At 40.8% G+C, this 12,255-nt stretch overlaps 1 protein-coding gene across 1 annotated transcript in view; it reads right to left on the bottom strand.

The window, feature by feature from the left end:
• Positions 1–2,595: 2,595 nt before the first annotated feature.
• RASGRP3 (RAS guanyl releasing protein 3) overlaps positions 2,596–12,255 on the bottom strand; it is an 86,692-nt gene continuing 77,032 nt past the window's right edge. Inside the window, exons 16-18 of the mRNA XM_008980888.5 lie at positions 10,270–10,395; positions 9,608–9,966; positions 2,596–5,244 (exon numbers count right to left, since the gene is read on the bottom strand). Of these exons, the coding sequence (XP_008979136.1) occupies positions 5,236–5,244; positions 9,608–9,966; positions 10,270–10,395 (494 nt within the window). The 3' untranslated portion in view covers positions 2,596–5,235. The remainder of the gene's footprint in view (positions 5,245–9,607; positions 9,967–10,269; positions 10,396–12,255) is intronic.

A 12,255-nucleotide genomic window follows, 5' to 3' on the forward strand; every position in this document is an offset into this window, starting at 1 on the left:
AAAGGATTCCCTGTTTAAAAAATGGTGTTGGGAAAACCGGCTAGCCATGTGCAGAAAGCAGAAACTGGACCCCTTCCTGACACCTTACACTAACATTAACTCCAGATGGATTAAAGACTTAAACATAAGACCTAACACCATAAAACCCTAGAAGAGAACCTAGGCAAAACCATTCCTGACCTAGGCATAGGCAAGGACTTCATGACCAAAACACCAAAAGCATTGGCAACAAAAGCCAAAATAGACAAATGGGGCCTAATCAAACTCCACAGCTTCTGCATGGCAAAAGAAACCGTCATTAGAGTGACTTGGCAACCAACAGAATGGGAAAAAAATTGTTGCAGTTTACTCATCTGACAAAGGGCTGATATCCAGAATTTACAAAGAACTAAAAGAGATTTACAAGAAAAAAACAAGCCCATTCAAAAGTGGGCAAAGGATATGAACAGACACTTTACAAAAGAAGACATACATGAGGCCAACAAACGTGAAAAAATGCTCATCATCACTGGTCATTAGAGAAATGCAAATCAAAACTACATTGAGATACCATCTCACGCCAGTTAGAATGGCGATCATTAAAAAATGCTGGAGAGGATGTGGAGAAATAGGAACACTTTTACACTGCTGATGGGAGTTTAAATTAGTTCAACCATTGTGGAAGACAGTGTGACGATTCCTCAAGGACCTTGATATAGAAATTCCATTTGCCCCAGCAATCCCATTACTGGGTATATATCCAAAGGACTATAAATCATTCTACTATAAGGACACATACACACAAATGTTCATTGCAGCACTGTTTACAATAGCAAAGACTTGGAACCAACCCAAATGCCCATTGATGATAGACTGGACAGGGAAAATGTGGCACATATAAACCATGGAATATTATGCAGCAATCAAAAATGATGAGTTTGTGTCCTTGTAGGGACATGGATGAATCTGGAGAACATCATTCTCAGCAAACTGACACAAGAACAGAAAATCAAACACCGCATGTTCTCACTCATAGGCAGGTGTTGAACCATGAGAACACATGGACACAGGGAGTGGAGCATCACACACTGAGGACTGTGATGGAACTAGGTGAGGAACAGCAGTAGGTGGGGAGTTGGGGAGGGATAACATGGGGAGAAATGCCAGAATATAGGTGATAGGGAGGAAGGCAGCAAACCACATTGCCATTATTGTACCTATGTAACAGTCTTGCATGTTCTTCACATGTTCCCCAAAACCTAAAACGCAATAAAATATATATTAGAAAAAAAAACTGCTGTGGCTAAAACAGCTGCCCAGTTTTGTGCTGGAAACCCAGGGCGCTGGTTGTTGTAGGCACCAGAGGGAAATCTCCTGGTCTGTGGGTTGTGAAGGCCATGGGAAAAGTGCAATATTTGAGCCAGAGGGCCAAAGTCTTGGGAAACGTTTCTAAAGTATCCCTTGGCTAGGAGAGGAAGTTCTCCTGCCCCTTGCTCTTCCCATGTGAGGCAATGCCCCACCCTGCTTTGGCGTGCCCTCCTTGGGCTGCATCTACTGTCTAACCAGTCCCAATGTGCTAAACCTGGTACCTTAGTTGGAAATGCAGAGATCACTCGCCTTCTGGCTCACTCTTGCTGAGAACAGCAGACTGGAGCTGTTACCTATTTGGCCAACTTTAACTCATTTACATTTTACCCATTTGGTTTCTTAACCTTGCTGGTCTGTTTTCAACCAGGTCAGGACTAGTCAATGTTACAATCAAACCAGAACTAATCCCACACACATACATAGTGGCAGAAATAAAATCTCTTTTGACTATTTTCATTAATACTTCTTTGCTTAAATCTTTAACAGAAAATTTAAATATTTGGTTTAGAGCCTCCAATTAATATACAGAAAATCTGGGCTTTGAGGCAATTTTAGAGAATAATCCTGCTTAATGGCAAAAGAATAACATAAGGTCTTTACAAATACTCTTACATATATTATCTGACTTGATCTTTACCAAAACTCTATGAGGTAGTTGAAGAAGATGGTGAAATATCTCTTTTTAAATGAAGAAATTGAGGCTCAAATAGATGTAGGTGACTTGTCTAGGATTCCATGACGATAAGCAGCCAAGATGAGATTTAGATCTGTTTGGGAATTGCATGCTGATGGTACACTTTTGTGATTCACTGAATCGATCTCAGTCATTCTGGATATTTTGGCAAAATTAATGTATTTATCTTAGGAATACTTAAGCTTCCTACTGTCAATAACATTTTGATGTTCTCCTCTGTTGAAGTCTTGTCTTTATTTTTAAATTACAAACTCCTCTGTCTATTGTAGACTTAACGATGAAAATCTGGGCACATTATTGCTTCAGGGGATATCCACTCAACCCAAGCATTCAAATACCAGTCATGGCTACTCTGGTTTAGGCAGATTTGAGAAGGCATCAGTCAATTCATAGATGCTCCAATGAAGACACAATTGAAGCATCTAATAAATCCTGCCTTCATGCCTCATCTTCATTGTTAAGCATTTGTTTTTGTTTTTCCTTTCCATTTTCAGGGCGATAGTGATCATCTAACCTGCAAAATGAAGGTCTGGAGTAGTCAATGGTGATTGTTCTTTTTGCCCCATCATGGATTTAACCATTTTGTTTATTTTACTGATTTTGGGAAATTGATAGATTGGAAACATCAGAGTCATTGGTCATCAGTAAGTGGTATAATCAAAATTATAAAGCAGTTTTGTTACAGACTTAAATTCTTCTTCAGCGAAGTAATAATAGGGTTAGGGGTGTGTGTGTGTGTGTAGTAAGTCCTCACTTAACATGGTCTGTAGGTTCTTGGAAACAGCAACTTTAAGTCAAATGAAGTGTTCAAACTGGTCCTCCACAAGGTAGTTTCATTCAATTTCATTTTGCTACAACATTGATGAGCTAAAAGTTGGTCTTGTTATAGGTGTTTCAAGACCAACTTCAAGTTGTTAAAGTAGCAGTTTCCAAGAATCTATGGACAAATGAGGACTTACTGTGTATATACACACACAATATACAGGCACATACATAGTTATATATGTGGATACATATTTATTCTTTTTTACTCGAGTTAACATTTAATATCTTTGTCACAGGAAGGTTGACAATATAAAACTTCCTATGTATGAAAACTCAAAAATAACAAAACTAAGTGGCAAGGAGCCTTTGAGAAGTAAAAGAACAGTACAATGTTTATTAACAAGTTTCTTCCTGGATTTTCTTCAATTTTTTTAAATACACAGAAAAGCTTTTTGGTACTTAGATTGCTGTTTTCTGTTGTTAATGTTGTTAACATGCATATCATTGCATTTATGGATAGTAGTAGATTGGATATATACATGAAATCAACATCTAGGTTTGGCTGCCCTCTGAGTGCTTACAGATGGCATGTTCGCTTATTAGCAAGCTTAATCACAGCTCCGTCAACTAATAACTTCATTTCATCTGCGGTATTTCCAATCTGTAAATCTGGTTGGCACAAGTTGTTTCTACCATATTTTAAATCACTAGAACGACTTTGCCTTAATGCCCATGGGTTGTCAGCTCTGAGGGGCCAAGACCAAGTTTTGCTTACCTTTGTGTATATAGCATGGGACTTGCCCAGAGAGGTACTCAGCAGTCTTGCTGAGCAGAACTGTCCTCAATGGAGAAAAGAGGAGAAAGCAAGCCTTTACTGAAGACTGCCCCTATTCGGGCCAAATTCCATTTTAAATGGAATATATATATATACATTTAAGCCCCAAATGTAGACCAGTACACCCTTCTGGAGTAGTTTCTGACTAGTCATTTGGTAGATCATTCCTGTCATTCACAGGCTCAGTCTCATCTCTATTTGAGACGGAGTTTCACTCTTGTTGCCCAGGCTGGAGTGCAATGGTGCAATCTCGGCTCACTGCAACCTCTGCCTCCCAGGTTCAAGCGATTCTCCTACCTCAGCCTCCCAAGTAGCTGGGATTACAGGCATGTGCCACCATGCCTGACTAGTTTTTTGTATTTTTAGTAGAGATGTGGTTTCTCCATGTTTTTCAGGCTGGTCTCAAACTCCTGACCTCAAGTGATCTGCCCTCCTTGGCCTCCCAAAGTATTGCAATTTCAGGCGTGAACCACTGCACCTGGCCTATTTTTTGTATCTTGATTCAAGTTCTCTGTCCTCTAATAATGGAAGAAATAGACACATAACTAGTTATTTTGAGTAAAAGGGAGCTATTTAAAAGATCGATACTTTAAAAGCTTAAATGAAATGTTACAGGTAATTTATGATTATTTTCTTTCTATGAATATTCTTTAATTGAGGAAGGCAGTTTCTCAGGAAGAGCACAGGGGTTCTCTTTCACAACTGAAAGCTTGTGTTTTTTTCTTATCAAAATTCTTACTTTGAGTTTTACAAAATCGATGGTTGTTTTGCATTTCACCTAGTGGCTTATTCAATGCTTTGTTTTTCTGCTAAATTTTAACCTTCAAATCTTGAATTGATTTCTTAATTGCTATTTATACTTCAGGAATCTTAAGAAAGATGGCTTGACCCACTCAGAAGGGACAAGTAGTTAATTTTCTTCCATGGCAAGTATTAGGAGAGCTGTCATGACCATGTCATAGCTTCCTAGTGATACAGAATTAGTAAGACTTCTGTGATATATACATATGTGACTTGTTACATATCATAGCAATTGTATGATAGGAACAATGTAAACAGCTTCTCCTTACAGTTGACCATAAGCATCATTGCATTCCAGTGTCTGAAGGGCTTCCTAAGTCCTGGTGCCATCCAAAAAGCACACCAAAAAAACAAACAAACAAAAAAAACCTCTAAATCAACTCCCTGTTAACTGTGCCCTGCCACAGCACACACAAATGTTTATAAAAATATTGAAAGGATATTCTCACAAAAAAAGCAAAGCCTGAGTTTACAGAATAAGTATCAAGTACATGCAAAAAAGCTTTCGTTTCACCCGTATATAAATGGCTCTAGAGAAAGATACATGAAAAAACTACTGACTACATAACACAGTCTTTGTGGCACTTCACTGGGAGTAGGGAGGAAATAAATAGTTCATAGTTAGGGTCAGTTCTCTGTCCCATAGTCTAAACATGGAGATCTTACAGTGTTAAAAGACAGTAAACATCCAGGTGTCTTTCCAGATAACTTCCTGAGAGTCAGAGCTTTCTTCAGAGTTTCTCATCTTGCTCCTTCTGAAAGCCAAGGTATCCTCAGTTTCCTCAGCCTGAAGTCAGCCATCCTGAAACACAAATTGGAACCTATTGCATGGGTGGATCTCATGTAACAAAATAGGAGTGTTCCCAGAAAGTGGTTTTTCTGATGAATTTGAGGGAATATCTGAAATGATCAGTACCTTGTAGTCTCAGGATTTAGTGGGAATTAGGAGATCATGTAGGTAGCTGGGTAAGTGGCTCACACCTATAATCTCAGCACCTTGGGAGGCTGAGGTGGGAGGGTCACTTGAGGCCAGGAGTTCAAGAACAGCTGGTAAACATAGCAAGACCCTCTCTCTACAAAAAATAAAAACTAGCTGGGTGTTGTGGCACATGCCTGTAGGCCCAGCTACTTGGGAGGCTGAGATGGGAGGATCGCTTGAGCCCAGGAGCTCGAGGCTGTGGTGAGCTATGACCACCGCACTCCTGCCTGGGGGACAGAGTGAGATCTTGTCCAGGAGAAAGAGGTTGGGAAGAGAGAAAGGCCAGGGGAGAAAGAAAGGTGAGGGAGATAAAGGGGAGAGAGACGGGGGAGAGAGAGATCATGTAGTTCACCCAGCACATGAACTCTTAAAGACTAAAGATACAGAGTCCAACTAGGATGTTAACCTTAAAGGGTGTACCACAAATCATTAGTGCCTCAAAATGATTCTTGTTAAAAGGTTTTCCTCTAAGAAATCCACAGTGTAAATTAGTACGTGAGGGCACTGAGAAAAATCTGTTTAAAAAAAAATGTACATAGAGAAGTATACATTCTATATATGTATATATGTATGACTATATATGTTTATTACATATATTCATAAACATATTCCATTTTATGTAATCAGCATTTCCCAACTCTTTTTATGATAAATATTTGTTGACTAGGTTTAATAGAGCAGAAGATAAAGGAAAACAAAAGAAGAAGTTCAAAGGAAACACATGTATTCTTACTGCCAAGAGAGTAATCTTGACTGGTTCTGACATGCAGGGGCTTGGTGGCCATTGGTGAGATGACGTACACTGCCACAGAAAATGTTCACACCCTTATATTTTAAAATGAGTGTAAATCCTGGAACTCCACTGGAGGAAATACACAGATTACAAACACAACTACCTTTTCTGCCTTCTAGTTTTTAACTGTAGGACTCATAAACATCATCTGATACTAAATAATAAATGTGTAAGTCATTGCTCCTAATCCCAATCATTGGTCTTACCTGGCAGAAAAAAATGTGAAAACTCTTTTAGCTACATATTCAACTCCTGGGTATAATTTTGTCACTTTTTTTTTTCCTTCTTTGCTTATTTCCTAAACAGGGCAAACATCTCATTTGTTACTGATTTGAATGGTCCTGAGACAATATACTATATATATGCATTTCATACAAGGGCATACTTCCTTCATTCATTAGCACAGATAAAATTAAATACTTGTGCTCAGCGAACCATCCCTGTGCTTTAGGAGATAAGAACATGGCCAGGCGTGGTGGCTAATGTTTGTAATCCCAGCATTCTGGGAGGTCAAGGCGAGTGGATTACCTGAGGTCAGGAATGTAAGGCCGGTTGCCTTGCCTGGAGTCAAACGGACACATTCATCACTCTCCGCGCCTGATAACTGCGTCATCACCCAAGCTCATTATCTGGCCTTGCCACATGGCTTCCCCCCGCACCCGTCTCTGCATATCATACCCAAGCCCACACTCAGCACTAAATTATGCATTCAACCTCCAGCCCGCTGTTAAAAAACCCTGCAGAAAAATTTTTTAAAGAAGCCCCACCATACCCTGCCCGACAACAGCCTGCCCTGTAAGCCCCCAGCAGGCCCTTACCCAATGTCCCACCCACCTACCAATGACAGCTAGTATCATGTACTTCCTACTTTAACTCCATGTACTTCCTGCTCCTCAACAGCCAATAGAAATGCCTTCTTTGTTTCCCCAATACCCAGTCAATTGCCTGCCCTCCCCATAAAACTCCATGCCCTGAACAGCCAGGCGTGACTTCTCTGGCCCCACCCTGGACCACAGAACCTCACCTGGGAGCTGAATAAATTAGCTTCTCACTTTCTTATACTTGCCTCAGTTTCCTCACTTTTACCTTGGCAATAAATTTTACAAGGAGTTCAAAACCAGCCTGGCCAATGTGATAAAACTCTGTCTCTACTAAAAATACAAAAATTAGCCAGGCATGGTGGCACATGCCTCTAGTCCCAGCTACTTAGGAGGCTGAGGCAGGAGAATCGCTCAAACCCAGGATGCGGAGGCTGCAGTAAGCCAAGATTGTGTCACCAGGCTGCACTCCAGCCAGGGTGACAGAGCAAGACTCCATCTCAGAACACACACACACACACACACACACACACACAAAACAGAGAGAGATAAGAACACTGAAAGGATAAGAGAACATTTGAATATAAAAGTTGAATTTCCAGGGAACAAAATTATTTTTTGAAAAAACACAGATATTTGTTTACATTTCCTTACAGAGAATAATGATAAAAAAAAAAATCTTACCTATGTAATTGTCTTATAGCCAACAGGCTGTGAATTTCTCTTAACTCAGAGGCCAATAGTGGTGAGCTCATGACCAATTTCACTATTTGTTAAACAAAAGCAGGTTCTCCTCTGAATTCAGAGATGCCCATGAGGTGGGTGCCACCCAAAGCACTCTGGTAGTCATCCTAGCATCTACCTGGAGAAGCTCTTTTCCTGAGATTCCAGGGGCAGCTATAGCACCCATGGAAACAGCCTCTGCAGGCCAAGTTGGTGTACGGGGTGTCTATCTACAGGCTGAGTTGGCGTATGGGGTGTCTAGCACAGAGAATCCAGAAAATCACCTTGCACAATGATTCTTTGCTTTTTTGGATCACATACCCCCATGAGAATCTGTTTAATGCATTGACTCCTCTCCCCAAAAATGAGCATATTTCTACATATAATTTTATACAAAGTATAAAGTGCTGTCATGAACCCCCTAAAGCCATTAAATAGACCTCAGGTTAAGAGTTGTTGGCACCAAATCATGATCTTTCTCTTATTCCCATTTATATTCCCAGCTTGAACTGTGCTAGGCCAGTAAACGAAGTGGGAGGATAGGACTGGTAACAGTTGCCAAGATGATTGGTGGGGGAAATGTTAACAATAAAGTGGATATTGCAAATCCAAAGAGACAGAAAATAAATTAGTTGGCTGCCTAGGGCTGGAGTGAGGTCGGGGAGAGTGACTGCTCCTGGGTAGAGGATTTCTTTCTGGAATAATGAAAATTCTAAAATTAGATTGTAGTGATGGTTGCACAACTTTGTGAGTATACTAAAAGGATATTACATTGTATACTTTCAAATGGGTCAGTTTCATGGCATGTGAATTACATCTCAAAGCTATTTTTAAAAGTTGATGCTATTAGAAACAAAAAAGTATTCCAGCAGAAACTTAAAATAAACCTTGCATGACTAGAGATAATGTGTAGCCTCCTTATGCGTTGCCTTCAATGAGGAAAGAACTAGGGGGATTTTGGGTTAAAGGTCATTGGAGTTTTTCTCATGATGGGAAACTTAGGGAGACGTGTGTTTAAGTCTCCTGAAGAGTGGAATGTGGAGGACCACCCATAAGACCAAAGAGCACTGGCTTGATCCAGTAGGATCTCTGCCTAACCCAATATTCTGTTTATGAGAATGATTCCACAGGGCGGCAGTGGCTGTCCTCCATGACATTGCTTTAAAAGTTAGGAATATGATGCCAATTTTCTCAAATCCTTTTTCTTAATACACTGTAGACTGTTAACTAATACATTTCTCTAACTCCATCTTGAATCAATTTTTATGTCAGCATACTCTAACAAATTCCATCTGCATCCCCGTTTGCTTTGCATGATTTATCTGTAATTCTCATGCAGAGGCAGAGCCTGGTTTATAGATCCTTGAGGGCCCCATGTCTCTGATTCTTACCACCCCCTTTTCCATGATACTGTCAAATGCCTCTTTTAAGTAGAGTCAAAACTGTGCGATTCTCCATTATCTAAAAGTCTTTTGCTTCCACTGCCTTTCTTGAGTTTGAGCCTTGGTTCTAGCTTGGAAAACCAGGCTGATTTGTATCATGTACAGGTATCTTGGATATATAGTCATGGGTTCCTGGGGTATATCATTTCAGTACACAGGCATGACAGCCTTCATTAGGTTTGAGAACTTGCTCTGGTCCAAGTTTTTACATGATGAAACTGAGATCCAGGAAGAAGAAACATATGCCCAGGGTCACATAGCAATCCAGTGGCAAGACTAAAATGATACACATCTCATTCCCACCCAACCTGCTTCAGATCTACCAGGTTGCTTCCCACACCCTCTGTAATGCTCATCTCAGCACTTTCAGCCTCCTTCTGGTTTTATTTGTGGGGTGACCTGGCACTTACCTCACCATCCTGTCTGGTCTCTTCTTCTTCATCCTGGTCAGGTTCGAACTCCGTGCCCCGGTCTACAACATCCACACCAGCATGCACCCTGGGCTTCTCATTTTCCCATTTGGCAAAGCCTTTGTCCTTTGCTGCTTTGTCATGGAACTTGGACTTCATTTTGGGGAAGGTGTGGGACCCTGAGTCCCCCCACCCAGCCTCTGACCAGACAGGTTCAGTCTGGGTAGCCTGGCTGGTGGTGGCCCTCTGTAGCCTCACGGAGATCTTGCGAGAAGAGCCTGTAACCAGTGTGATGGCTCTGCTGTCTAAATCCCTATGTCCAGCAGTGACTCCGGGAAATTCAAACACCTCATCCTGGACTGGAAGTGAAAGAGGATGGTGATTATTTAGCATCTGACTGCTTGACAGCAAACAAGCACGAGTCTGGCATGCAAGGTCCTAGAGGAACCAACTGGGGACAGAATTCAATTAGCTGCAGGCAGGTTACATGTTCCTGAGACTGGAAAGCAAAGAGATGCAAGAATGATTCAAGGGTTTAGCTACTGCTGTTCCCCCTAAAGAAAGCCTTAGCATTTAGAGTGACTAACCGGGTTTAGATCCAGAACCTAAATGAGGTCCAAGCAGAGAGACACCATGGCAACAAAGAAAGCAGAGGGCATTACCTGGGGGCAGCGAGGGGCTTCCAGGCAGTGACCCATGCCCACTTCCCAAGGAGGGCGCCCGGGTAAATCTCCTGCAGGCCAGAACCAGGAGGTCTTTACACTGTTTGTGGCAATTGGCTCCACAGTCTGAAAAATTCCAAGGGTGTGGAAGATGATTAGTGTGTCTGCTGTTGATTGAGTTTCCAGGGTGGCACTTGTCAGCCCTCCCCTCCCCCGTCCCAGTTTCTGTGTTGAATTTCAGTCACCCACAGGCCCACGGGGTGTGTCCAGGGTTTGGAAAGGGGCCATCGGTCCGCACTTGCCTTCCTGAAGTTCCAAAAGTTCTCTTATATTTGCTCAGCTTGGTTCTCTATGTAACTGAGGACCTAACAAGCAATTGAGCCTAGGGAGCAAATGGAGTCCGGCCTGAGAGGTCAGTTGCCTTTGCCCAAAACTAAATGCAAATCAAATGGGGTTGGGATTCTTTCCCAGGCTTAGATGGAATCCCCACAAAGACAGCCTCAGCCAGGATGATGGCAAGAAGCCTCAGCTTCCAGTCTCTCCCAGGCCAACTGCTGCCCCTGATCATTGACGGTGAGCTGTTCCTCCATTCAGCACTTGTCTAGATATTTTTACTCTTCTTCATTTTCCAAAAACCTTTCAGGGCCAATGATTATATCTTCTGCTTCCTTTCTTTGTATAGAAACAAAATAGAAGATGGGCATATGCTTAGTAAATATGGTCTATGTGTGCTTATGGCTTTGAAACGGCAGGCAGCAGAGTCTGTGAAATTACCCATTAGGATGTTTTAGATCAGGCAGTAGAATGTTAATTACTACTTGGGATAGAAAAATGTGGCACTTCAGATGGTGATTCAGAATTATTACCTATGATGAGGGTCCTACACTTCACTGAGCATCATTGAATAGACATGGTCATTTCTCTCCTACCATGAAAGAGGATCTTTCTAACTATTTCCAGTACCCATTTTCCCCTAAGTGGTCTTGTTTCAAATAGTCTTAATGTTCGGTCTATTTTAATTAGTTTTTATTTTTTTTTTACTTTATGTGCCATTAAGAGAATACAAGAGATAATCTAAAGGTTTAATAGATTTTCATCTTTATAAAATTGTGTGTGTGTGTGTGTGTGTGTGTGTGTGTGTGTGTGTGTGTGTGTTTTAGGGTATGGGGATAGAAACCAGAGTAAAACTAATGACTCATTGCTGGGCAATAAGATCTTGCAGTATCTTTGCTGCTTGAAAGTCAAAATCTAAGTTAGACCAAGACAAGCGATAGAGAAGCACTAACGGAAAGGTCCCTCTGAGCACTAAACAGTAGCTTCCATTGAGGTTCGGGAAGTTTTCTGTTCATGCAAAATGAGGACCAAATACTGCAAAATAACTGGAGAAAAAAAGGCATCCCAGGGGAATAACATTCATCTGAAGGCATTCTGTGATTAAGATGTTTTTATTTATAGTTTTATTATATTTTTCAATAGCATTAGAAGATTCTTAAAAGAACTGTATAAATCGTCTGCATAAAGTGTCCAGCAACTTCCTAAACAATGTGTACTTAATCATACATGTACAAGTAGCAACACATTCCTGAATTCTTAATGTACATGCATATTGCATTTGTCAGTTTGTCAAATTTATAAACAATTGATTCAATTGTTTATTAACTTAATTAAATTGGAAAAATAGAGGAATGCATTCATTGAAAAGGACAAAAATATGTTTTAGTTTTCTCTTTTTTTGTCACCATCTATGTGATTTGGTAGAGAAAGGAATAGCTAAGTATGGATTACAGAAATGGTGTGGAGGTTTTTTTCTTTGGAAAAAAAAGTTTTTATATACAATATTTTAGCTAGGCTTGTCCCACTTCAGAATTCCCACCTGAACTGGATGCTGCTGATTCAAAAGAACTAGATTTGTGTGTTGAGAAGAGTGGTTTGTAACAAACTATAAAATTCCAACTCTGGCTCTCCAAAACTCCAGAAACTCCTCCT

The sequence above is a fragment of the Callithrix jacchus genome, chromosome 14 (assembly GCF_049354715.1).
Source record: "Callithrix jacchus isolate 240 chromosome 14, calJac240_pri, whole genome shotgun sequence".
In the NCBI taxonomy this organism is placed as follows: Eukaryota; Metazoa; Chordata; class Mammalia; order Primates; family Cebidae; genus Callithrix; species Callithrix jacchus.